Below are 27,889 nucleotides of genomic sequence, written 5' to 3' on the forward strand. Positions count from 1 at the left end.
GCTAGCGTTTTTTTTAGCGCGCACGCTAACCCCCATGCTATGCGGAAAAACTAACGCCAGCACAATGGAGGTGTTGGCGTCTAGCGCAGCTTAGTACAAAGAGCCCTAGAAGATTTAATAAAATTATTCACAAGAGTTTACGTAACTTCATTGTGCTTTCATGGTTCAACATTCAAAGTAGGCAAGCATTCCATACGTTTTCTTATTTTTGCGCCCTGCTAGAAAAGTTCATCCTAATACCACACGTATCTCATAAAATCACACAATCCAACATATAGTGCAAGAACATTAAAAAGCAACCCTTTTTTGGCTCCAACAGCTGGATTTAAAACTTTATTTCAGTTTAGCAGCAACAAGGTATAAAAGTTAGAATTAAAACATATTCATGTTGGAAAAGCTTTGAAATACTCGAAGATCCTAATAACGCACTTTGGCCCGGATTCTGTAACTGGCGATGTTGTCAGCGGCCACCTTAAAAGTAGCTGCCCAGCGCATGTCAAATCATGTGACGGCGCCTGGTACGGAATCGCTTCCGGAAATGTAGGCACCTACCCATAATGTAAATCACGCTTCCACTGGCACTTTAGGCTGCCTAACGCCACTTCCGGCATTAGCCAGGCTCGCAGCAGCGTTAGGCAGCCTTAAGTGCCTACGGAGGCGTGATTCCAGCGCCTTGAAACTCAATTAAAAATGTCATTTCTATGGCATTTTAAAAATTAAGTTTGGGCACCTACCGACGCCTAAAAAACCGTCGCCGTTTAGAGAATCCGGGCCAGAAACATTTTAAAACTCCTTTTACTAAGCGGTGATAGCGGTTTTAGCACACGATAGATCTTAACGCCAGCATTGAGCTGGCGTTAGTTCTAGCTGCATAGTGCGGGTTTAGCACGCGCTATAATCCTGGGTGTGCTAAAAATGGGTGTCAGGTCAAAAGCGCGCCGGGACAAAGGCGCGCCCAGACAATTGAGCGTAGTGCGCGCCGCTGCGCCACTCTAAATTACTGTTTTTAGTGCTCCGACGGGGGGGGCGGTGGGGGGGAACCTCCCCATTTTACTTAATAGACATCGCACCACGTTGTGGGGGCATTGTGGGGGGTGTGGGGGGTTGTAACCCCCCACATTTTACTGAAAACTTCACTTTTTCCCTGTTTTTAGGGAAAAAGTTCAGTTTACAGTAAAATGTGGAGGGTTACAACCCCCCAAACCCCCCATAACGCCGGGGCGATGTATATTAAGTAAACTTGGGGGGTTCCCCAACAAAACCCCCCGTCGGAGCACCTAAAAACTGTAATTTAGAGCGGCACGCGCTGCGCTCAATTGTCGGTGCGCGCTTTTGTCTTTCGCGCTGTTGTCTATGAACCCTAAAAATGCTATCGCAGCTTAGTAAAAGGAGCCCTAAGTTTATTAAATCGGAAGGAAATGAAAGTTATCCAAACTGAGCACATGAATTTTATGTGTATTTTCTGCAGAGAAAGGGAAGCTACCGCCATATTTTATCAACAGAGAACACAGTAATTATACGAGATGCTTGTTGCTCAGTTTTAATGAAATTGAAAATGAGACTAAAACTAAACCATGGCTCTTTTCTTGAGATTTCATGGTATATTCGCCATCATAGAGAACTGATGATCAAAAATACAGCCTGCAGTCAAATTCTTAACGCTTTATTTTTCTTACGTTCGGATTTATTTAAACCATTCACAATGCAACACTGCTAATTCCCAGCAAATCTATTGGGAGATACTAGCTGAAGAAAACGGTCTGGCCATCATATTCTCTTTCAGGCTCCAGGGTACCACATGCCCTTTACAGCTATGGTCTATCTGTGATCCACAAAATAATCATCTCTTATCTGAAAAGCCAGGATTTTAAAGCTTGCCACTTGTACATTGGATAATCCACTTTCCTGGCAATTTCCAACATGGTTTATTTTAGCCAGAGAGGATGGCTTAATACAGGGGTCTCAAAGTCCCTCCTTGAGGGCCGCAATCCAGTTGGATTTTCAGGATTTCCCCAATGAATATGCATTGAAAGCAGTGCATGCACATAGATCTCATGCATATTCATTGGGGAAATCCTGTAAACCCGACTGGATTGCGGCCCTCCAGGGGGGACTTTGACACCCCTGCTGTACACGAGCGTGTATATTTTACGCAACATGAATGCACATGGCAATTCCGCCTGTGCTCTGTGCAAACTGGGCCCCTGGGTACACTCATGCACGGCTCATGATCTTTTTGATGTGCCTTCCTTTTTACATGCATCTGCATCCACACAATTTAATAAAAGCCCCATTCGGTGTGAAAAGCTGCCTTCACATGCAGAAAAGACTTTTAAAAAAGTATCTTTGTGTGTGACTTTAAGAGCATAAAGCTTGCGTGCATGGGTTTATGGGACTGGAGGGAAAGTGATCCCAGAGGCCGGACTATGGAGGAGGGCAGCGTTTAGGTCAGGGGTCTCAAAGTCCCTCCTTGAGGGCCGCAATCCAATCGGGTTTTCAGGATTTCCCCAATGAATATGCATGAGATCTATGTGCATGCACTGCTTTCAATGCATATTCATTGGGGAAATCCTGAAAACCCGACTGGATTCCGGCCCTCGAAGAGGGACTTTGAGATCCCTGGCTTAATAACAGTTAGCTAAACTGCTGTGATTGCAAACCAAAACTTACCCTTCGCGACATTAGTTAAAACTAAGGTTAAATGCTGCATGTTAGTGTTTTAGGAGGGCGCCTTTTACGAAGGAGCGCTAGTGGTTTTAGCGCAAGCACTGGATTAGCGCGTGCTAGCCAAAAATCTACTGCCTGCTCCCAAGGAGGCGGTGGCGGCTAGCGCATGGGGCAATTTAGCGTGCGCTATTCCGCGCATTAAGGCCCTAGCGCCCCTTCGTAAAAGGAGCCCTTAATTACAAATATATTAGACTGCGTTTTACTAGATAGGAAAACAAAAGAGATTTTGTGGCTCAGCCATTTCCTCTCAGTTTGATCAGAACCAGCCCTTATTAGGCTCTAGCACCATGGTCCTCCATTTGCAACGAAGCGTGATTTTTTGGGCCAAACTTTCCTAGAGATGGCTTAGATTCTCTCTGCAGTATCCTTTCCTCATCCCTGACTGAGTCTTAGGCCAGGCTTCTGCTCCCTGAACTAAACTCAGATCCTCTGTATGGCAGTGCAAGCTTGTAAATACTTACATATTTATGCTTCCAAACGTTTCTAATAAATTTATCACTATGATCATCATTAACTTCAATGGGCTTCCCCCAAAAGATAAATATGATATGTCAGTTTCTATTAAACTTACTGTACAAACAGCAAATTGCATCCCATCATAAGGTCAGATATGTCAGTTTGTCACAATGATAATTACATTACTATGATATTTTCTGATGCGCCTCATAGAATAATTAGCCTATGTAGGTCATCACAACTGAGGTTAAGTCAATATAGACTTTGTGCTCATCTGGATAAGATCCCATCACGTGGTTCGTCCTATTGGTCTTTGGCCAGAATTAGAATACTACATTTCTTATTTTTGGCACTCAAGAATTTACTATCATGGCATCATCAAATTCTAAGAATTTGAAATTTGATGTTCTAAAGCTGAACTGGAACAAGAGAGAACTGATGTTCAGGAAAACACAGACACTTCGTAGTCTGATAGCAGGTTTTGCCACAGCTCAAAAAAGATTGTGCCTTCTTTTCATGTCCGAGGCCACCATTTATCAGACGGTACCCATGCCCGTCCCAAAATAACTGCATGTATGTATGTACTTGACATGCCATGCTAGTGGGGCACTAAGACAACCTATTTTAATGTCAAATGCTACATAAAGCGAAAGAAAGGTTTTATAAAGGAAAACAAAAGGTTAAAGCTGTGTTATCCTACACACAGGATTACAATTAAACACTGCAGCCCATATTGCCCGCGGAATGTACAGTATATAATTTTGCTGATATGTTGGCATTCTTCAGGGTAGATGAGACGTTCATGACAAAACAGCTAAGGTTACAGTTCCTTTCTGGCGTTTTAAAATGGCTACAGCTTGCTCATGAGTTACACCTTCCAAACTTTCTTCGTTGACTGAAAGAATCTGATCTCCACGCTTCAAGCTGCCATCTTCCGCTGCTGCTCCCTGAAAGGAGGACAAGCTGTGTTAAGAGGACATATAATGTCATCCTTCTATGCAATTAACGTATATTCAGCTGGAGGGCCACAACCAGTCTGGTTTCAGGCTATCACTAATCAAAGATGCACGACATATATCTGCATTTCAACCTCTCTTTTGCATATTCCTCAGAGACAGACTGAAAGCTTGGCTGATTTGAAGCCCTCTAGGATTGCCGTTGACGCTCCTGATCTACACAGCAATCGGAAATTTGAATAAGTCCTTTTCACTGCACAATCAGCAGTTCAATTGGTTGTGAGAAACTGGGGTATTTGGTTCAGCTAGTCAGCAATTCCGCAAAAATAAATGATTTGCAGCGTCTAATCTGTACCTTTGCCTCTCAGCAAGTCTCTGATTTGTAAGCAGCAGAAACCCACAGACTTTTACTCTGAGAGAAGACCTCACATTGTGCTATGATTAATGATGCAGAACAATGATGCAGAAGAGTGCACGGACATTACTAATTACAGATTTATTTGGAGTTAATCTAAACACAGTCGAGTAATAAGAACCAATCTAATAACTTGCAATGTTGCTTATACACTGTAGGTAAAGTATTACCACAGACACTTTTCCAGTGATTATTCCTGCAGGAAGCTGAGAATTCTATCTTCTCTCTCTCTCTCTCTTTTAACCTTTTAATTGGCAGATGGTGCTTTACTTAACTTGAGATTGAACGAGAGCAACAGTGCCACGGTAACAGGCATTTGGAGATGCAGATCTCCCATAAGAGCCATAGAAACACATGTTGTTTCTGAGCAACAATGCCAAATAAAGGGTTAAATGTGAAACTTGATTTCTGATGTCACTTAACTCAGGCAGTTCTTGCAGCTCCATATATGGGCTACATTCTGGCAGTGTCACCAGCGGGTAAATACTGACTGATAGCTGGAACCTATTGCAAGTACCACATTAAAAAAATTCAGTGATGACTGATGCTTTAAAACTTGCAGTTTCCACAATTCTCGTCTCCATGCAATCCCTCATCACTTAATTCTCCTCTTACAGCTGTCTTTAATCTTCTTTCTCTGACATAAGGTTTTGTTTTGTAGCACCCAGGTCAAAGGACCACATTCAAAACCAGGACAATTGCAGCATCTTCTTGGCAAAGGACCCATGTGCTAGATGGAAAGGAAAGGACTCCTAAGGCAGCAATAAGCAATACTCTGCCTCTTGCCTGCACAAAGCGCTTTAGAGACTGGCAAAATGCTGTTTATGGGCCAAGTTTAAACTTAAATCTAGAACAAGAATGTGTATATTAAAGGTAATACACGGGGCGTTCAATAATTTATCTACCTCAGTAGGAACGAAAAAGAGTGTTCAAAAAATTTTGTTTTGTTTTTCAATATAGTCCCCTGATAGCTCCATACACTTCATCCACTTTTCCTGCAATGACTTTAACTCTTTTGAAAATAATTCTTTTTAACATTCAAGCCAGGACATCACAGCTTCCTTGGTGTCTTCAGCACTTGAAAACCGCTGTCCATGGAGAGATTTCTTCAAAACTCAGAACAGGAAATAATCCGAGGGAGCTAGGTCAAGACTATAGGGTGTTGCTGTGATTATCGTGATATGTGCACTGGTGCACTGTCGTGAAGAAGCAGCCTGCTGTGAGCTTTCCTCATCTTTTCTCCTTGATTGACTCCCGCAAAGTGATCAGTGTGTTGGTATAACTCTCCTCAGTTATGGCTGCCTTGTGTGGCATGAACTCCAGAAGCAAAAATCCTTCATTAACCCAGAAGACAGTTGCCATGACTAAGCTGAACCCTTGGCTTGCCCAAATGATACTCGAGGCTCCCTCTTACCTTAGTTTTAGAAAACTTCTCAAAACGCACCTCTTCCGCAAACAGGGCTTTTAATCCCCCTTGCCCCCTGCTTCTCCCCTTTCCCCCCGTTCCTTCTGCTCCCCTTCCTCCCCCCTAGGTCTCTCTCTCGTTATCGCTTACCTTCCAACCCTACCTTCTGTCTTACCATTACTTCTGCTAAATCTCAGTTAAAGAGTTCCCCACGCCCCCCTCTTCATTGCCTGTAATTTTGTTAAAATTTTGTAAATCCGTGTGTCACCGCGGACCATAATTAATGGATGTGAACCGCCTAGAACTTTTTTGGGTATGGCGGTATACAAGAATAAAATTATTATTATTATTATCTTTTTGTCTTGACCTTTTTTGGGGGTGGGGATGACTTGTGCTTCCACTGCATTAACTCCATTTTGGACTCAGGATCTCTGTGATAGACCCAAGTCTCATTTCCAGTCACTAAACAATGAAAACAAATTTCACTTGGTCTTCCCAGAGCATCTCCAAGTTCTCCTGGCAGCACTGGAGCTTCGTGGCCTTCTGACATGACATCAGCATTCTTGGAACCCATCTTACACTAACATTGGACATGCCCAACATTTCATAAACTATTTTCCAAACTGTACCTGCCAAGATGCCCATTTCTTCAGCTATTCAGGAAACCTTAATTCATCTAACAAAATTAAATCCTCAACTTTCTTGCACATTTCTCTGGAAGTTGCTTCCACAGGCCGTTGAGTGTGAGGGTCATCTTCAATGGACTCTCTACCCATTTAAACTGTTTGCTCCAAAATGTAGAATGATGGGGCAGACTCACCATAAACTGCAGTCATGCGTTCATGGATTTCCTTTGGCTTTTTCCCTTCTTTTGTGAGAAATTTTATCACTGAAAATAGTACTCTGACAGTATTTAGCACACACTAATGCAGTAACATACTTTAGTAAATAATTGTCTGCAAATATCTGACCTTTATTATTAATGCAGTTTGCCAGATTGCTGTTTGCCTTTGTATACTTTCTGAAGGTATTTTATTAAGCTTTTCTCCATGTGTAACACATATATTACATACAGAAGGTGGCTCTTAAAAAACAATGAGTAGGAATACACAAAATAGCAACGTTTGTGCCATCCTCACCAAGTCATTCCCAAGGGTATTAATCAAGTGGAAATGCAATATACCCAGTATAATGTAGGAGGTACATGCACACATTTACAAGTGTAAATTTATATGAGAATTTGGCACTGCTAGGGATCAGTGGACTTTTCAGGCCCATCACCCCTTTATAAGACAAGAAAGCAAAATACCTTGGTAAATATTGTCTTGACATAAATTGGCAGGTCTCCATGTGGACTTCCATAGCCTCCTACAATACTAAACCCCAATCCATCAGCGCCTTTTTCCAATGTAAGAATCCTAGGCTGAGGTGCTCTGAAAATGCAATGCATAACATTTAAACGCTACGGGGCAAAAGTTTACACATTCATTCAAACTCTTCTCTAATTAATTGCAACAAAAAATGTCTCTGACCAACTCTATGCACTAAAATTCTTAACATGTTTTGAGGAACTTCAGCAGTTCTACTAACCAAAACTGTTCTTCCCGGTTGGACTTTCCAAAACAGGTGTGCAAAATTGCACACACTCATATCAATATTACAACTACTTTTTATCAATAAAATCATTTGTTCTCCAGCTTTGCCTACGCCATCTTCTATTCTAATTCTTTCTACTACTGAAGTTGCCAACCATGTCTTTACTTAGAGAATCTAAAGCAATGCTTACATTATTTCAACCATTTTCCCTCCATATAGGAACATACACAATGCCATCACTAGCTATCAAGCAGTGCCCAGAGTTCAGCATTTCACCGTAAAATGTTTGAGAATGAGATTCATTTCTAACCTCGCAAAGTGTACTTCATTCTTGTTAAACTCCATAACAAAGCTGTCCTACTCATTTTTAGACTTCTAGAACTTGTCCCATATAACTCATTGACTTACTGCCACTGCTCCTTAAACATTTGGCTGTTTACTATCTCCTATACATGCCATAGGTAGTGATCAAGCTTCCCTGCATTTCCCTTCTTTTCTGAAATACTTTTATTTTAAAAATTACAATATTTCTCCTAGCTTTTGACCTTACTTTCACCACTATATACTCCCACTCTTCCTCTAGTATTGTCTCAGTATAAATTTTCACTGCTCTCCTTTTGCTATATCCTTTATATTAGTCTCTTGAAACATATAAAAACTCTAAATAAGACATTTCAAACTTTCATCATTTATAGACTAAACAAGTTACCAGAATCCCAACATCACCAATCCAACAGGCTTTGGTAAATAGAAAAGTTTTAGAGAAGATTTAAAAGCAAGTGGCATGCAGAGCATTCAAAAAACAAAATACCCTCTCTCTCGTGGTGGTCGAATGAGCCTTTGTAATAGCAGACAATCTATAGTTCTGTAAGGACCTCAAAAATCTCATCGGAGTCTACAGAATTGTCCATTTATTTAAGTAAGAGGGCTGATGTTCCCATAGGGCCATATGTGTTAATCACAACAGCTTAAAAGCGCTTCTACAGGCGTCACATGGTCATAAACATGGGCATTTTCAAGCAGTTTAATTACATTATTTTGAAGAATCTGTGTCAGTGGTAGCCCCGCATAAACTATATTGCCATAGTCCAATACTGAAGTAATAAGAGTATAAAGCAAAATTTGCAATGCCTCCTGATCAAAATAGCATCTGATTGATCTGATCTGTCTTAACAGATAGATGCCTCTCTGTACTACAGAGAAAATTTGGTCAAGGGTGAGGGCAGAATCTATAATCCCTCCATGGTATTTAAATTTCTGAAGTGGTTGAATTTGCTGACTACATAAAGTAGGGATCAGAGAGGGAGGAATAACATGTAGTCATCTTATAAGATTTTTAGGACTAGATGGTTTTGTTGGATCCAGTCCATGGTTAACTCTAGACCTCTTTATAGGAAAGATAAATATAGCACACGAGGTGATATTTTAGCCAGAATAGTATATATTTAATCCATGAGCCTGAATGAACGTGATCAATGGGTATAAATATATATTAAAACGAAGGGGTGAAAGTGTCAATCACTGATACCATATACAACCTGCCAGGAAAGATTTTAACCACGCGAGGGCTGTTCCCATGACTCCTCTATCTTGAGTTGCTGAAGAAGTATGTCATGATCTAGATCAGGGGTGCCCACACTTTTTGGGCTTGCGAGCTACTTTTAAAATGACCAAGTCAAAATGATCTACCAACAATAAAATTTTAAAAAAAACACAACGCACACTGTATGCATAGAATTGTTAATTATCATTCCTATTCCGGGGTTTTTTCAAAGAGGTCAAAGCAGATGACTCTATGCACTGTAACAACCATACAAAAATAGACAAATACCCACCCCCTCCCTTTTTACTAAACCACGATAGCAGTTTTTAGCGCAGGGAGCTGCGCTGAATGCCCAACGCTGCTCTCGAAGCTCATAGGCTCCCTGCGCTAAAAACCTCTATTGCGGTTTAGTAAAAGGGGACCATATTGTAAAATATAGAGAGCAGATATAAATTCAGACACATTTTGATCACTAAATTTAAAATAAAATCATTTTTCCTACCTTGTCTGGTGATTTCATGAGTCTCTGGTTGCACTTTCTTCTTCTGACTGTGCATCCAATCCTGACCTCATTCCCCCCCCCAACGTTTTCTTCTTCTCTCCCTGCCCTCTCTTTCTTTCTCTCTTCATGCCCCCTTTCTTTTTTTCTGTTTCTCTTCTTTCCTTGTCTCCATGCCTGCCCTCTTTCTCCCTCCCTGCCCTCCCCCAAGCCACTGCCATCGGATAACAGGCCGCCGGCCAAGCTCTCCCTGCTTCGGGCCCACCAGCATTCCTCTCCCCGACGTCAATTCTGCTGTTGGAGAGGAAGTTCCGCTGGCCAGAACTTCCTCTCCGACGGCAGAATTGACGTCAGGGAGAGGAAGGCTGATCGGCCCAAGATCGACCTTGCCGGGTCCTGCCTTTGAGGAAACAGAAAGTAGGCAGGACCTGGCAGCAAGAAGAGCAAATCGCAAGCTTCACTGACCTGTCTCCCGCTTTAGCCCGCGAATGGGGCAATAACATGTGCGTGCCGGCTTCCCTTCTCTCCCCCCCCCCACCGGACATAACTTCCGGTTTCAGAGGGAAGTGAAGGGAAGCCGGTACAAGCACACGTTAGCCCCCGGAGCATAAATTCTCCAAGCCGTTTTTTTTTTTTTTAATGTTGAGCAGCGGAGGCAGCAGCAGAATTCAGGAACAGGCCAGTCAGGAGGGGAAAAAAGAGAAGGGAAGAAGGGAACCCGCTCTGCGATCGACTGGGGTCGCCTGAGCGAGCGACCTGTCGATCGCGATCGACGTGTTGGGCACCCCTGATCTAGATAGAAGGTCATATGCAGTCACAAGGGTCTAAAGATACAGCCAGGCATAGTTGGTCATTATTTAATGATTCCAACAGGTCATTAGTAACTGCTGCTAATATAGTTTCTGTACTGTCCTTTTCAGAACCCAGATTGTTTAGGGTGCAAAACATTGGTATCCTCTATAGAAGTATTACTTTGTTTAAATATTATTAGCTCAACTAATTTTGCTGGGAGAATTAGATTAGAAATGTGTCTATAGTTTTGGATATTGTCAGCCCAACGAAGAAGCTTTGGAAATGCACAATTCCAATTCGATGGAACTAGACCTTCCTACAGACTCTTATTAACCATAGATAAGAACTGGAGTAATATCAATTGTAGTTCTAACCCTTCTTTCCTTTTGTTCCCGTTCATCAATGTTTTTAAAAATTGTCATTTCCCCCTGGTCTGTTTCTATGTAAATTGTATTTTATTTGGCACATTGTTTTGGCGCTTTTGTACACCGCCTAGAAGGCTTGATTGGGCGGTATAAGAAATTTTAAATAAACTTGAAACATTTTGATACAGGAGGTTGGCATGAAGTCTGTAATTCTGGAGAAAGATTTAACAAGTGAAATCCATTGAAGCATAGTATATACTTTAAGGTTTTCATATTTATGTTCATAAAACTTTAAGTATACCATTTAGAGCAGGGTCGAGATCTACTGGCAGACCAGGTTTTCAGGACATCCACAATGAACATGCATGAGAGAGATTTGCATACCAAGAAGGCAGTGCAGGCAAATCTCTCTCATGCATATTCATTGTGGATGTCCTGAAAACCTGGTCTGCCAGTAGATTTTGAGGACCGGACTTGGGCAGCCCTGATTTAGAGCATGAATGTTTTGTAAATAAGGACACTGCAGCTGCATATTCAAGAGGAATATTTTTCTGTTGCACCAAAACCACTGTCAATCAAAGCCAGTATTTTTTTTCTTAAAATGAATGGTAAGTCACGGAGCTTGAGTCATCAATCCCATTGACTTATGAAGTTATAATATGTGGAACACTATTACATGTTAAACCCCCTATGGACCTTTATAAATGCCGGCTTTTCTTAATTATGATGGGAATAGCCATGCAGATGATAACATGTAATTGGAAGAACTATGATCGACTTAACTTTCCTTTCTGGTGGGCGAACTTATGCTCCAGCTACAAATATGAAAAAATGAATGCTGAAATTTTGGGGCATAGTAATGTATTTAACTTGGTGTGGGGCCCATTGGCATCTTTTATTGCTTCTACATAGTGGCCATTTCTCTTTAATTTTTGTCTGATTTCTTTACACATCCAGGGAGGGAGAGAGGGGGTGGGAATGTGTTATTATTTTAAATAAGAGTGGGTTATTGGAAGAATAATTGCATTTATATTGATTAAGTAAAGGGGTGGGGGAAAATTTTACTTTCAAATATTTGTAAGTTCAAAGTGCTTTTCTTGATTTGTTATATGTTCAGATTCATATGTATTGCACTGTTACTACTTGAAAATCAATAAAGATTTATATTAAAAAAAAAAAAGAATGGTAAGTCATGGAACCTCTTCTGTAGTTACTGCTGCAGACTTGTTCATTGATTTGTGCCATTTCTGGGTAAATTTATACAGTGTTTATGATTTTATATAAGGACTGATATTACCTTCAGTGATTTTGTATGTTCAAGTTTTAAAATCTTTTCCCAACATTTATTCAAAGCATTTTAAAGTTATCTATTGTAGAAAAACTATACAGTGAGGGGCTTGTTATATTGCTTGTCCTAAAAACAATGACAAAATTGATTTTGAAAATAGAGTTTGGAATACGTGACCCGCGGAGTGAAAAGGTACCAAAAGCGGGGTTACAAAAACATAGATAAAAAGTCATAAAAGTTTAGAGAGGTAATTGCTGCAGATGAAACTTGGCAAGAAATCTGATCAGTCTATACAAAAACATGGTCAAAACTTCCTATGGGTTAAAGAGATATATACTGTATATTTTATATGCTATTTTTCAAATGTGTTTTTCTGAAAATGTAATTAATCCATACCAGCGGCTGAATTTGGCAGGACTATGCAGTTGATATCCCTCTATCTGATATAAGTGAGTCACCTACCCCACTTTTGGAACATTTAGTAGGTCATATATGCCTACATATTCACAGTCACAGTTTTACTCTCCACCACCTCTCTCGGGAGCGCATTCCAGGCATCTACGGAGAGGGTAGTGGATGCCTGGAATGCGCTCCCGAGAGAGGTGGTGGAGAGTAAAACTGTGACTGAGTTCAAAGAAGCGTGGGATGAACACAGAGGATTTAGAATCAGAAAATAATATTAAATATTGAACTAAGGCCAGTACTGGGCAGACTTGCATGGTCTGTGTCTGTATATGGCCGTTTGGTGGAGGATGGGCTGAGGAGGGCTTCAATGGCTGGGAGGGTGGAGATGGGCTGGAGTAGGTTTTAACAGAGATTTCGGCAGTTGGAACCCAAGCACAGTACAGGGTAGAGCTTTGGATTCTTGCCCAGAAATAGCTAAGAAGAAAAAATTTAAAAATTTAAATTGAATCAGGTTGGGCAGACTGGATGGACCATTCATTTACTATGTTACTATGTTACTATATTGATGACATGGTATTTTCCAACTTAGCATTTTCACTCATTAAAACTGCTATGCTCAACTTTTTGCTCAGATTAATAGTCATACGTACGGTGTCTCATGGCTATGCAATCTAAATCCCTCTGGATGTTATTAGTATTTCTGTACACATTCAAAGCAAACATTATAGGCAAACACTTTGCTTTCAAGTGCATCGGTCAGTATATTTATTACCGTGTTTCCCCCAAAATGAGACCTACCCCCAAAAAAAGCCCTGGCATGATTTTTGGGGTAGGTCTTAATATAATCCCTACCCCTGAAAATAAGCCCTAGTTGCCGGACCCCCCCCCCCCGCCCGCCGCTGCGCACCCCCCCACCTGCTGACCCATCTCTCCCTCCCATCCAAACCATGAGACAGGAATACCTTATAACAGCGTCAGCAGCAATCTACACAGGCTGCTCTGTGGCCTATCTCCTGGGCGTTCCTCTGCCGCATCACTGATGATGTCATCATCAACGCGGCAGAGGAATGCCCAGGAGATAGAAGGCCGTGAAGCAGCCTGTGTAGATTGCTGACGATGCTGTTATAAGGTATTCTTGTCTCGGTGTTTGGATGGGAGGGAGAGATGGGTCAGCGGGGGTGGGGGGTGTGGCGGGCGGTGGGGGGATAGAAAGATGCTACTAGACAAGGGGATGGGAGGAAGGGAGGGATACAAGCTGCAAAGGTTCTGCTGCACAAGTGGATGGGTAAGAGGGGAGGAAAGATGCTGCACATGTGGGAGAGAGAAAGGAAATAGGAAGAATTGGGGTGGAGGAGAGGAAGGGAGAGATGATCATTACATGAAAAAAAATAAGACATTCCTGAAAATAAGACCTAGTGCCTTTTTTGGGCCCCAAAGTAATATAAGACAGTGTCTTATTTTCGGGGAAACACGGTAATAGCAACAACATACTAGATCACACATTAGAAGCAAGAACATCATTAGTAGATGCACAGAATGCCTTGAGCTCTTCTGGTATGCTTAGTTCTGATCAAGGCTGTTGATTTTCAGTCCATTTATAAGCTCAAATTTTTTTTTTGTTTTCATAAATTTTTATTGAATTTTTTCAACAATATTGCTGTACAATCCAAAGCAGGAATAGAAAAACCACGAAGTACAAAGTGATACAAGAACTCCCCCCCCCAAGAACACCCCCTTCCTATCCCTCCCCCTACCTGTGAAAGTCCCACTGACTTAAGAATCTATATAAAACAGAACTAGGTCCTTTCAATTTCCCCAGGGCCAAACACAAATTTTCAAGATGTTCTGTCTTATCTGGGTCCTCCCAAAGCAATCCATGAGCGATAATAAAATGCTTCACTTGCAAGTAAGGGAAGATATCACCTGGCAAAAGATGGCAAGTCTCCCGTAGCTCCTCAAAAGGTATTATTTCACCCACATCCAAAAATTGGCGAAATCTTATGAGCTCAAGCTTTTCCCCAAAGTAAAAACTCTCCTCCTTCCCTACCAGCCCAAAAAGTAGGCTCAAACCTGAGAGGTACTGAGTAAACTCTAGAGGGCCCCATATATATTTCTTTTTCACTGTTCCCAAATTCCCAATAAATGAACAACATACGGATTTGAAAGATTAGGGGCATAATATTTAAAGGAATGGGACAACCAAAGTAAATGACATAAGGGAACAAAAGAGGAAGTAGCTTGTTCCAAAAGAACCCCAGATTTAGAAGAGAAAAAAATTTCCCAAACAAAAACTTAATTTGAGCTGCACAATAATACTACAACTTGGGAACACCCCACTCTCCCCATTCAGGACTCTGCCAAAGAATAGATTTAGCTAACCGAGGAGATTTAGCACCCCAGACAAATCTATGAAAATCTCTCTGCAGCCCCTCAATGATTCCCTGTGGTACTGAGACGGGCAGGGATTGAAACAAAATGACAAATGAGGTGTAATGTTCATTTTAAGGGCTGCCACTTTTCCCCACCAAGATAACCACAAATGGTGTCAACGTAATAAATCAGAGCGAATATTGTGTCGTAAACCGTCATAATTTTCAGAATAAAGGTATCTGAACCCCAGATACTTGATCTGAGAAGTAGCCCAGCGAAAAGGAAAAAAATTGCCTAAGATGGTCATTTAATTTAATTTAATTCTTATATACCGCTAATAACCGTGAGGTTTCTAAGCGGTTTACAAAAATGATGCATTAAAAGATACAATAAATAAAAATAAATAAGATAGGTACTTGGAAATTCCCTAACTGTCATCTTCTTCAGACTCTGTAGTAACACCTAATATTTAAGATTTATTGGAGTTAACCTTAAAACCTGAAACCCTACCATAATCCGTTAATTCCTATATAATCACTGGGAGTGAAAAAAGTGGGGACCCCACATACACCAGGATACAGCAAACAAGGCCAATTTGTGTAGGAAGCCCTGTATGTTTGGATCTGAGCAGAACCTTCGGGCCAGATGGGGGAAAGGGGACAGCCACCACCGGGACTGATGAGTTGCTGCTTGCAAACAGTGAGTCACACCAGCCATCTCTTCTCTCTTTTGCAAAGGAGATTTCACCAAATCCTGAAAAATAAGAATCTCACAGTTTTCCCACACCAGCTCAGATTGTGCATATGTTTTCTTTAAAACAACTTCTTGAATGTGAAAGTCATGAAAGCAGGCTATAATATCTCTCGGGCTCGAGTCTGCATGAGGGCCCAAACTCCGATGCACTCTATCCAACTTAATCATCTTCACAGGTTCATCAGCCACAGGAGATTCACCTGAGGACAATAAGAACTGGCTAATCTTAGTAACTGGTCAGATTCAGGGATCCCCTTAAAATGCAAATTGTTTCGGCGGGATCTATTTTCAAGATCTTCAATCAGACCAATGGTCCAACTAGCCCAGTATCCTGTCTTCACGGAAGCCAATCCAAGTCACAAGTACCTGGCAAAAACCCAAATAATTTTTCCTTTTTTTTCATGAAGTCATTTTAGTCAATAGATTTAGAATTTGCATCCTTAGTTAAGTTAATTGATAGTCTCTATTTAAATAAGAACATAAGAATTGTCTCCGCTGAGGCAGACCAGAGGTCCATCTTGCCCAGCGGTCCGCTCCCGCCCATCAGGCCTATTACCTGAACAGTGGTCCCAGACTAATTTTGTAACTTACCTCTAGTCCTCTAATCCTATCCTTATAACCTACCTCTACTCCTATCTGTACCCCTCGATCCCTTTGTCCTCTAGGTACCTATCCAAACCTTCCTTGAAGCCCTGTAGCGTGCTCCTGCTTATCACTTCTTCTGGTAGTGCGTTCCATATATCCACCACCCTCTGTGTGAAAATAACTGTCTGGCGTTTGTTCTAAACCTATCCCCTTTCAATTTCTCCGAGTGCCCCCTTGTACTTGTAGTTCCCCATAATTTGAAAAATCTGTCCCTGTCTACTTTTTCTACACCCTTCATGATCTTGAAGGTTTCTATCATGTCTCCTCTAAGTCTCCGCTTTTCCAGGGAGAAAAGCCCCAGCTTTTTCAGTCTGTCAGTATATGAGAGGTCCTCCATGCCCTTTATTAGCTTAGTTGCTCTTCTCTGGACTTTTTAACTTATTAATTTTATTAATTTAGATAAATAAACAAATAAATTAAAAAAAATTTTTTTGAGGTAGAAAGGAGGTTTGAAGTAAATGATTACATCATATGCATTCAGGATGAGGACTTGAAATAACATCTAAGTTATAAGAGGTCTCTTTACTGAGAATTATGCATCCTTTATGATACTTCAGCCTCTAAAATTTAAATCAAAATATTCATATTAGGGTAAAAGTGTGTGCTCAAAATAGTTTTTATATGTGGGTTATTAGTAATAATAGCTTTTATAAATAGGAAGTTAGGCACAAAATAAAAATAAAATTTTTTTGGTATTAATTATCCTTTTTATCCCCTTTTTTCATTTCTGATTGATGATATTTTGTGGGTTGGATAATTTGAATAATGATCCGTGTGTTTGTTAGTTACAAACTCAAATAGTAGCAGCATTCCATGCCGCCGACCAGGGCAAGCAGTGGCTTCTCCCATGTCTGTCTCAACAGCAGTTTATCAAAGTATAATCCTTTTGATGTTGAGAAAGGGTAGTCAGACATGTGGGCTGTTGCTCTTCCACCTGCTCAACTCTCATGCCAATCTCACTCAATTCTTGGCGAATCTCTCTTAAAGCAGCCTGAACATCCGTGCGCATCCCTTTCATTTCAGATTTTAGGGCATGGAACCAGCGGGTAAAATCCTTTTTAGGGACCTCCTCATTGCTGAGTGAGCGGGGCAAATCTTTGTCCTCTTCTGATCGGAGTGCCCCAACGCCATTTTCTTTTTAGCAAGGCTGCTCGACTGCTCTCCCAGCCTCCGCCGGTCACGCGCTGTTTCAACAACATAGTTGAATTTCTCAAGATACTTCCTTGTCCACATACTGTTAGGAAGTCAAAATAGTCCAGGAGGAACAAAAAGGAGCAGAGAACGGCTTTTAAATGCAAAAATAACAGTGCTCTTGACGAAGCTCACAAATCACGCGTCCATACTCCAGCAGTGATGTCACTTCCTCCCTGCACAAATTATCTTTACGAGGGAAAAGTGAACCAAGCAATCGACATAAGAGATCTCTTTGGTCCATGTAGGGACCACACTGAGTGAACCACATTTGGAGGAAAATTAATAACAGGCTGCCTAGGTACCTATGTGTCTACATAAAATACTAACACAAATCTTGCAGAACAGTGGCCAAACTGAAGCCACACAGTTACACCTGCCTGGAAGAATGCATAAAATATCCATGCTCAAATTGAAATTTTGCCTGCTTTAGCTAAACTCCTCCCCTGAATGTGCTTACCGTTCACATTTTTCTGTAGAAGATAATTTTATAAGATGCCTTGTGCACATGTGTACTAGTAGATATATATATCTAGAAAATCCTTTATAAAATTATCTCCATTTTCCCTCTGTTTCCTGTTGCTTTGCACTGGTTTTCATCTGTAACCTGGCACAGATTTAGGCATAGACAGATGCCTAGGGAACTAAGGGGTCATTTTAATAGAGGATGTGGTAAGAGAGGAAAGCGTAGCTGGTTTTAAGTAAGGTTTGGACAAGTTCCTGGAGGAAAAGTCCATAGTCTGTTATTGAGAAAGACACAAGGGAAGCCACTGCTTGCCCTGGATCGGTACATGGAATATTGCTACACCTTGGTTTTTGGCCAGGTACTGTTGACCTGGATTGGTCACCATGAGAACGGGTCTTGATGGACCATTGGTCAGACCCAGTAAGGCTATTCTTATGTTCTTTAACACACGGCTAGTGCATACTAACAGGCTAAAGCAGAACACATTAAATAATTTTTTTTGGTAATTGGTTGCATGTGATAACCTATACATTACCAAGTTTAAAAAAATATTTTTGGGAGGGAGTCATGTCAAGGGCAAAGAGTGGACATTCCCATGCACTAACTAGATAATGAAGTTAATGCGGAAGTACAGTATTTAGTGCCTCTTAAACAGGGGGCAGTAAGTGCTCCCAAGTTAATCCTTTGAGGTACTGCATGCTAACAGGACCATTAGCGCAAGACTTGCAATTAAAACAAAAGAAAAAGCCCTAAAAAAATGCTATGCTCAATCTGGGTTTAGCACACGGGAAAAATCCTGTCTTAAGGTTAGATTTTACTGCAGCTTAATAAACAACCTCGAAATTCTGAAGGTCCCAAATACCCAATATAAAGAGGACCTTGCTTGAAATGGGCTCTACCTCCCTCTACCTCCTCTCTTTCCAGTCCTATCTATAGGCACCAAAATCTTACATCTGGTCTTGTCCGAGATACCTATAAGAACCTGTACAACCTACGCTTAAAAACTGCTTATGCAAAATAAAAGACAGTAAGTGAATACTCACTCTGAATCTTCTGAAGGTGATTCAATGGGAGAATTAAGGTTAAAACCAGTAGATATGGATTCCAGTTGGTTAGCAATGGCACTGATATTGGTATCAGCTATAACCTATAATGTAAGAAATTGCTGATGAACCATACACTAAATGGCTTGGTTAAGTATAGTACTACACTTCTCCCTCCGTATTCGCAGTTTTGATTATTTGCGGTTTTTAGCTTGCTGGCTCCTCCCCCCAAATTATGTCAGCTTGCATAAAGAAATTGCTGATTCCAAGCATTTACAGAGAAAAATCGCTGATTCCCAGCACTTTCTTCACCGTGTTTTGCCTCTCCTTCAGGAACAGGCCGGGTCTCCCACCATGTTATTCATGGTTTCACCATATTCACGATGGTTTTTAATAGAAAACCGCGAATAACATATGAAAAAGTTATTTGCGGGTTTGTTAATCCCCTATCACAGCGAATACGGAGGGAGAAGTGTATAATCATTTTTTTTAAAAACCCATGAAGCATCATTTTAATTAAAACAAAATCAATATTTGGCACAAAAGGATATAAAATTAAAGCAACAGTGTAGTAAGGATCAAAAGTCGCATATATACTAAATATTTTCTATTAAAAAAGGTATCATTTTATCTGACTGATATACTTTAAATATAAGAAAATATTTCCCTAAAATGTGTTTGTATTCTCTGTAGATGTTGTTGGGATTTCCTTTAATAGGCCTGAATGGAAATAGAAAAGGGTTTTTGCTCTAGAGCAGTGGTTCCCAACCCTGTCCTGGAGGACCACCAGCCAGTCAGGTTTTCAGGATAGCCCTAATGAATATGCATAGAGCAAATTTGCATGCCTGTCACCTCCATTATATGCAAATCTCTTTCATGCATATTCATTAGGGTTATCCCAAAAACTCGACTGGCTGGTGGTCCTCCAGGACAGGGTTGGGAACCACTGCTCTAGTGTCTCCATTCCATGAAAGCAGAAAACAAAGATTGTCATTGTACTGGCACAAGTTGGGGGGGGGATGGGACTTGTATGCTGCCTTTTTGTGGTTACATATTCAAAGATGTTTACATATATACAGGTACTTATTTTCTACCTGGGGCAATGGAGGATTGAGTGACTTGCCTAGGCCACTCTTCCTACTCACATCATTTCACTGCAAATTTATTTCGTTTTATATCTCGTTTTTCCCCAAAGAGCTCAGAACGGGTTACAGATTAACATACATAATATACAGTTAACAGGTACAAGTTTTGGGTTTTGTTTTTTTTTCTGGTACACGTTTTTATCCTAACTCGATACATGGGGTGGCCTAAGGGATCTGGCCAATTACGATACACCGGGAAGGGGCAGGCCCGCCATTCGTGAGAAGGCAGGCCAGCCGGCTGGAGGTAGGAAGGATGCCTCTGGCTGGCCAATGTTTTAAGGTGGGGGGGGGGGGGAATTCAGGGAGGGGGGGGTGGGGGTCCTGTGGGGGGGATGCCCTCGATGTTCAGGTGGGGGGGGAGGATGTTCTGGCAGGAGGGACTAGGCATCCTTCCTGCCATCAATGTACAGGGGGTGGGGGAAATTCCGGCAGGAGGGACTGGGCAATCCTCTTTCTGTCCGATGTTTGATGAGCATGGGTGGCCTCTAAACTTATTGTGGCAGGGAGATCCCTTGCTGTAATAAGCTCAGCACCCGCGTCTGCTTACAATGTAGGCCAGCATTTTGCTGGCCTACACTGTACATGTCTACCGCAGGCCTAGGGAGGCATGTAGGACCATCTAAGGCTACTTCCAAGTCAAGGCACAACCACGCCTACACACCTCCCGAGGCTCCTGGAGGCACCTACAATGTAGGTGGCCTGCCTCAGGAGTTAAAAAACCCCCCGAACATCCTGATTGGCTGGTTAGGCAGCAGCTGGCTGCATACAATCAGGATGATAGAATTTGGCTCTGTGTGTCCAGCAAGTAAAAGAGGCAATTTGGATCAAGTTAAACAGCTCCAATCTTTTTGATAAATTGGCCACTATGGTCTTTTTGTGGTATTAGAGGTCAGCAATCCCAATGTCTTAAAAATAAACAACTGTGCTCCTGATGCACTCCCATCCTGCCCACTTCTGTGACATCAGCGATGGCAGCCAATGGGTGTGGTGCAATTTTGGCACCCTGGCTTCCCTTGCGCTCTATGCGGCTGCACAAAACTAGCTTACAGCCTGGGCTTCAATTTATTAAGGGCACTTAGAATTGCAGTGGGGATTTTAAAATGTTGTGCCATTTGGGCTATTTTAATATTTACAGTTAAATCATTTATACTCTGCAATTGCCAACAAATAGTTCTGAGCAGATTATATACAAAGAACAGGATTAATTAGCTAACATGTACATATAGAACTTACCTTTCTTAAACTTATTGTAATAAACATTTCTGGTTTTTATTGAAATAGTTTTTATATGACATCTGTTCATTAAGATGTCAAATATAAAATGCAAGAATATGGGCTAAAATGTATTCCGTTAAGATTCCAGGTCACCACAAGATGATAAGTTGAGTATTAAAACAATAAAAGAGCTGGCACTGCTTTTGTGAATCCCCCCCCCCATCTTTTACAAAACAGCAGCGCAGTTTTTAGTGCCAGCCGCGGTGGTAACAGCTCCGATGCTCACAGAATTCCTATGAGCGTCAGAGCTGTTAAGAACATAAGTAATGCCTCTGCTGGGTCAGACCAGAGGTCCATCATGCCCAGCAGTCTGCTCACGCGGCAGCCCATCAGGTCCAGACCTGTACGTAACCCTTCTATCCCCTTTTCCTTCAGAAAGTTGTCTAATCCCTTCTTGAACTCCAATATCATACCCTGTCCAATCAGCACCTCTGGAAGCGCATTCCAGGTGTCCACCACCCTTTGAGTGAAGAAGAACTTCCTAGCATTGGTTCTGAATCTGTCCCCTTTTAATTTTTACGAATGCCCTCTCGTTCTTGTAGTTTTCGAAAGCTTGAAGAATCTGTCCCTCTCCACTTTCTCTATGCCCTTCGTGATCTTGTAAGTCTCTATCATGTCCCCTCTAAGTCTTCGCTTCTCCAGGGAAAAGAGCCCCAGTTTCTCCAGTCTTTCAGCGTATGAAAGGTTTTCCATACCTTTAATCAAACATGTCGCTCTCTTCTGAACCCTCTCGAGTATCGCCATATCCTTCTTTAGGTACGGCGACCAATATTGGATGCAGTACTCCAGATGCAGGCGCACCATCGCCCGATTCAATGGCAGGATAACTTCTTTCGTTCTGGTTGTAATACTCTTCTTGATTAAACCTAGAATTCTATTCGCTTTCTTAGCGGCTGCTGCGCACTGTGCCGACGGCTTCATTGTCTTGTCCACTATTACCCTCAAGTGCCTTTCTTGGGTACTCTCACTCAATGACAGCCCTCCCATCGTGTAGCTGTTACTGCCACCGCGCTACTGTTTTGTAAGGGGGTGTTTACTTTTTTCCATCGTAAATAAAGACGACTGCCCTAAAAGTTGATGGAATGAACATGAAACAATCTCAGCCATGCTGAAGGCTAAATTGCTATATTTTCACAAAGCACTTTTTCACCTTGTCAAAAGATTGCATGATCAAGACCCACAAATGTGGGTCTAGCAATTTTAATTTTTCCATTGCTGCTTTTTATCTATTTATTTGGTTTTATATCCTGTCCTCCCAGGAGAGCTCAGAACGGGTTACAAGTTTACAAACATGGCATGGCGAGACATTGTCTGACAGAGATGGCAAAACAGTTAACAATGCCTGGTAAAACATAACATGGCAAACATTGCATAACAAACATAGTATTACAAGTGTGGCTAATATAGCATGGCAACCATAGTATTATATATACAAGTATAGTATGACAAATATAGCATGGCAAACATAGTATGGTAGATATATAAGAGTGGCCAATCTAGCATGACATGACAGTATGATATGGAAGCTGGGGCAGGGCAGTCTTTTCCTAGGTGGAGATGATTCCTCCATTGGATAATAAACAAGAGCCTTGACTGTGCAATATGTATTAGTGTCACACATATAAAGTAACCGATTGTTTTTTGCCAAACAAAATATACTTGGCTGACAAAGCCAGCTGCTTAATATAAATCTATGAATTATGCATATATACATGTTAGGAAAGTTCATTACTAGTATCATTTGTAATGAGCAGTCCTTTGAATTTCTAACTGAGAGGGGACATGATCGAAACATTCAAGATATTGAAGGGAATAGACTTAGTAGATAAAGACAGGTTGTTCACCCTCTCCAAGGTAGAGAGAACGAGAGGGAACTCTCTAAAGTTGAAAGGGAATAGATTCCGTACAAACGTAAGGAAGTTCTTCTTCACCCAGAGAGTGATGGAAAACTGGAACGCTCTTCCAGAGGCTGTTATAGGGGAAAACACCTTTCAGGGATTTCAAGACAAAGTTAGACAAGTTCCTGCTGAACCGGAACGTATGTAGGTAAGACTAGTCTCAGGGCACCGATCTTTGACCTAAGGGCCGCCGCGGGAGCAGACTGCTGGGTACGATGGACCACTGGCAATTCTTATGTTCTTAAGTAAAATGAAGACAGCTACTTCAATCCAAATGTACAAATGCCTTGGAACACTGTGTGCCTCTGAAAGTGCCATCAATAAACAGGAAGAAATTTCTGAAGAAATGTTGATTTAAAGCGCGTCCTTGCTTTGAAAATCCTGAGGATCTGATGTTTGGAAAGAATCCACCGACACTTAGCTTTCGTCCTCTTTTACTAAGCTGCAGTAGAGGTTTCTTTACCAAGGTCTGGGGTGCTATATACTGCAATGCTCTTAGGAATTCGATGAGCATCAGAGCCTTTAGTGCTCTGGGCTGTGGCAGAAACCTCTATCACAGTTTAGTAGAAGGGGGGAAGGGGGGATTATTAGATGCACTCTATAACTAAAAGAAAAACAAAAAACACCTGGATTTTAAAATTTAGGCAATTATGTTAGAAGCCCTATTCAGAATTTACATGTGCAAAAACTGCCACTACATGTGAATCTCATAGTCACACCGAAAACACAAACTTTAGAAATCTGGGATTCACATGTGTAAATCATGTCAAAATGTCTATGGCAAGGGGGTGTACTTGGGCATAATTTGAGAATAACTTGGTGGAGCTAAAATATAAATGTTTATTCCCCATTTCTAAAGGTGAATGCATGGCTATGCACACTGAAGTCAAGTCAGCATTTACATTTGCCTCCAGGCACATCTAGATTTTGGGAAAGTGCTTGTTTTCGGCAGCACGCTACTGGAAGAATTAGGGAGACTATGGCTGTACCAATGACTGTGTGAGTGGTGCAACCATATAGAGTACAAAGAAGATGGGGGGAGGCACCAAACTTGCTCCTTGCCTATTGTCTCATTTTCTTGGCCATAGTGCAATGAACGAGGTGAGCGAGCCAAGGAAGATGCCACACAGGGCACAATTCTTGCTTGATATGGTTAAATCAGTTAGCTTAGCGGGGTTTAAAAAAGGTTTGGATAATTTCCTAAAAGAGAAGTTCATAGGACATTATTGAGATGGTTTGGGGCAAGCCATTGATTACTCCTAGGATAAGCAACATCAAATCTATTTTATTACTTGGGATCTAGCTAGGTACTTGGGTTGGCCGTTGTTGGAAACAGGATACTGGGCTTAATGGGCCTTTGGTCTGTCCCAGTATAGTAATTCTTATGTGCTGGAGTTCTACTCTTTAGGGTGTTTTGTTTTTTTTTGGCCTTCCAAAATTGACTGTGCTGAATGATTGCTAACTTTATACTTAATTGGGGAAATATAGTTTGAAATCTACTTTAGATGTTGACAGTTATAAAAGGGCTGTTCCTGTTGCATGTAGACATCACATCCACATTCATTCATATATGCATTTTAGACCAGGCTCTGTGTCAGCAGATCCTTTTCTAAAATACTGCCACAATTTGACACATCCTGACCTGGATGTCTCAACTCTGATTTGTACATGCTATCTAAAATCTGCCTTTACATTACTCATCCTTTCAATCCCAAGCTCAAGGCGCATTACAGTCAGTTGTTCTGATCATTCTGAGAACTTATATCCTCACTTGGCACCAATGTTTCACTTTATAGATTAATGTGACACCTTTTAAAACCCACAAGGTAAATCCTGCAACTTCACTTTTACACTAGATTTGACAAATGGGCAATAAGCAGTTATTTCACGTTGTCTTCACTGGTAAGGCAACAACAGAACCATATACACTCGAATATAAACCGATCTGAATATAAACCGAGGTAACCTTTTTCCCCCCAAAAAGGAGGAAACAAAGTTGACTCGAATATAAACCAAGGTTAGCAATTTGGGTATGAGAGTGTCATTTGTCATCCCCACCAGAACACCTGGTCTCAGTCACACATGCAGAAAACAGGAAAAAAAAACCCTTTTCAAATACAAACCCACAAACTAAAAGTACTATTGTACACAAACGAAACCTTAATATGCCAGACTCTGAACAGTCCAAAATATAAAAACAACAGATGTAAATTTTCAAAGTTGATATATTTCAATCACTAAATTGAAAATAAAAACCATTTTCCTACCTTTGATATCTGGCGATTTTATTTTTCTAGTCATCTTGTTTCATTTGTGCTTTTAACTCTGTTTCCAAGGCCTCCTTATGCATTTGCTGTTTCTTTCCTCTCCTTCATTTTATGCACTACATCCTTCTTTGGCACTGATTTTCATATTTAGTTTTTTTTACATGTTTTCTGCCTCCATCTCAAATCTATCTTTCCAACTCTTCCCCTTCCCTCCGTCCATGTGCACCATCTTTTCCCTCTCTTCCCCTTCCCTCCATCCATGTGTACCATCTCTTCCCCTTCCCACTATCCCCTTCCTCTTGCTGCCTGTGACCTCCCCTGAACAGTTCATTTGCTGAGGTCCACTCAAGTGGAAATAGGAAATTGCTACAGAGAGGGTGGACCAGCAAAAGAAAAGTACAGAGACCACTCAGTGCTCCAGATCGACGCCAATGCTCTGTGCCGGGCTGAATTGCCTTGAGTGTTTGTGCATGCTCAAGGCTTGCTGGACTCCCTTTGAGAATCCCGGAGAGGGTGGGAGCCAGCAGGCTTTGAGCATGTGCAGATGCTCGAGGCCCTTCAGCCCAACACAGAGCGTTGGCTTCTGAAGCATCGGGACTATAAGTGTGATGTCGGTCTGGGGCAGTGGGAAGCAGGTAGTGGAGGATAGGAGTACAAGTCAATGAGGAGGAGGGGGGAGTTAGGAGTGCCAATCATTGGGGGGGGGAGGAGGAGATAGCAATGATCATCAGTGGGGACAGCAGTGGCATCTGGAGGGGTGGAAAATACCCCCACCATCAGCCAAAGGAGGCTTGAATATAAACCGAGAATACCATTTTGGGACCATTTTTGGGGAACCAAAAATCTCAGTTCATATTCGAGTATTTACGATAGTTTACCATAAAACCAGACTGAAGCCATTTAGAAAAACAAAATTGTTTCATTTTTCATTTTGGAAAACATGAATATTTCTTACGCGTTTGCTAGTCACATCTGTATTTCATACTTCCCATGTAGCAGAGATGATTAGTGTACTAGTGGCAAAACTAAAATAACTTTCAAGAACTTTTAGCACCAATTCTGCCTTAAGAATTGCATACAAAATCTCAGTGAAGTTTAATCTGATTTTGCTTTGCCTGCCAACTGAGTTATCTAACATATATATACACAGTATATGTGTGTATGTTTCCTGGTGTGATTGCTTCAAATGAAAAAAAGATTAAATGAATCCATATTTACAGTTCCATAGCTAGCAGCAAGAACCACCTTGTGCAAGGCTTCTCCTTATCTCATTACTGCACCTGCAGAAAGCAGATGAAATGGAACAGAGGTATCATAACTGGGGGTGGGGGGAGGGGACAAGAAAATTGTCCCTCTTGAGACCTTAATCTTCAATTTGCAAGCAACATTTGCACCTTCCTTTAGCATCCTTCACAGACATGGTGATAATCAGGTGTTCCACATCGGTGAACACAATTATCTGACCTGATAATAAATATAATTAGTTAATAACATGTCACTCTTGATCATTAAGTTGATAGAAACATTTCATTTACATTGTAGCGCATATGGTCAGGAGACCCATACATAACATGATAAAGACCTTTGCATAATTTTGTTATGACTGCAAACCTGAAACATCTAATGTTTCTAATATTCGACATGCTAAAATATGTTAACAAGACTTTATTAACCAAAAGGTAGCGAATTAAATTTTCAATATATTATCCTACCCTACAAGAGATCATCAAGGAACAAGCACCCTATTAAACACGGCACATTAATTCAGTAATTAGATGGCAGAAATGAACAAAAGATAATCACAAGATCCCAGAATAAAACACCCTGCTTATTCTAAGTATATCAAGAATATATTCAAATGTACATGGAAATGACACATTAACATACCAACGGATACAAGAATATGAGCAATGATTAAAGGACAGAAGAAGATATGCTGCTTTGTGTGTGGCAGGTGTTAAAATGTGGAACACATTGATGGGGCAATTATGCAGATGTGCTGACAGATTGAAATTTTAAAATACTATTGAAAATGCAGCTATTTGTATCTGCTTTCATGTAAGGAAAGATTTCTATTTGTACAGGTAGTGGAGGAGATTTTTGTAATGTTGATTCTGTATTATACATGTTTTATATGGAAACTGTCTAGATATAGATGATATATGAATTTTAAAAGTAAATAAATATATAGAAACATGATGGTAGATAAAGGCCAAATGGCCCATCCAGTCTACCTATCCGCAGTAACTATAATCTCTTCCTCTCCCTATTGGTTAAGGATCTTTACACCTGCATTGTGATGTCATAGAACTTTATGGTTATAGAACAATGTAACATGGCAGATAAAGGCCAAATGGCCCATCCAGTCTACCCATCCGCACTAACCATT

General features: G+C 41.1%; 1 protein-coding gene across 9 annotated transcripts in view; it reads right to left on the bottom strand.

Moving 5' to 3' along the window:
• Nucleotides 1-1,212: 1,212 nt before the first annotated feature.
• The window catches only part of PATJ (PATJ crumbs cell polarity complex component), a 392,685-nt gene continuing 366,008 nt past the window's right edge, over nt 1,213-27,889 (bottom strand). For 8 of the 9 annotated variants that reach the window (XM_033916047.1, XM_033916046.1, XM_033916051.1 and 5 more), the window contains 3 exons: nt 18,916-19,019; nt 7,269-7,392; nt 1,214-4,130 (listed from right to left, as the gene is read on the bottom strand). In XM_033916047.1, coding sequence (XP_033771938.1) covers nt 3,984-4,130; nt 7,269-7,392; nt 18,916-19,019 — 375 coding nt within the window. In that variant the 3' untranslated portion in view covers nt 1,214-3,983. Of the gene's footprint in view, nt 4,131-7,268; nt 7,393-18,915; nt 19,020-27,889 lie in introns of all 9 variants that reach the window. The other variant, XM_033916053.1, reaches the window with a different exon arrangement.

Source organism: Geotrypetes seraphini, chromosome 12 (assembly GCF_902459505.1).
Source record: "Geotrypetes seraphini chromosome 12, aGeoSer1.1, whole genome shotgun sequence".
Taxonomy (NCBI): Eukaryota; Metazoa; Chordata; class Amphibia; order Gymnophiona; family Dermophiidae; genus Geotrypetes; species Geotrypetes seraphini.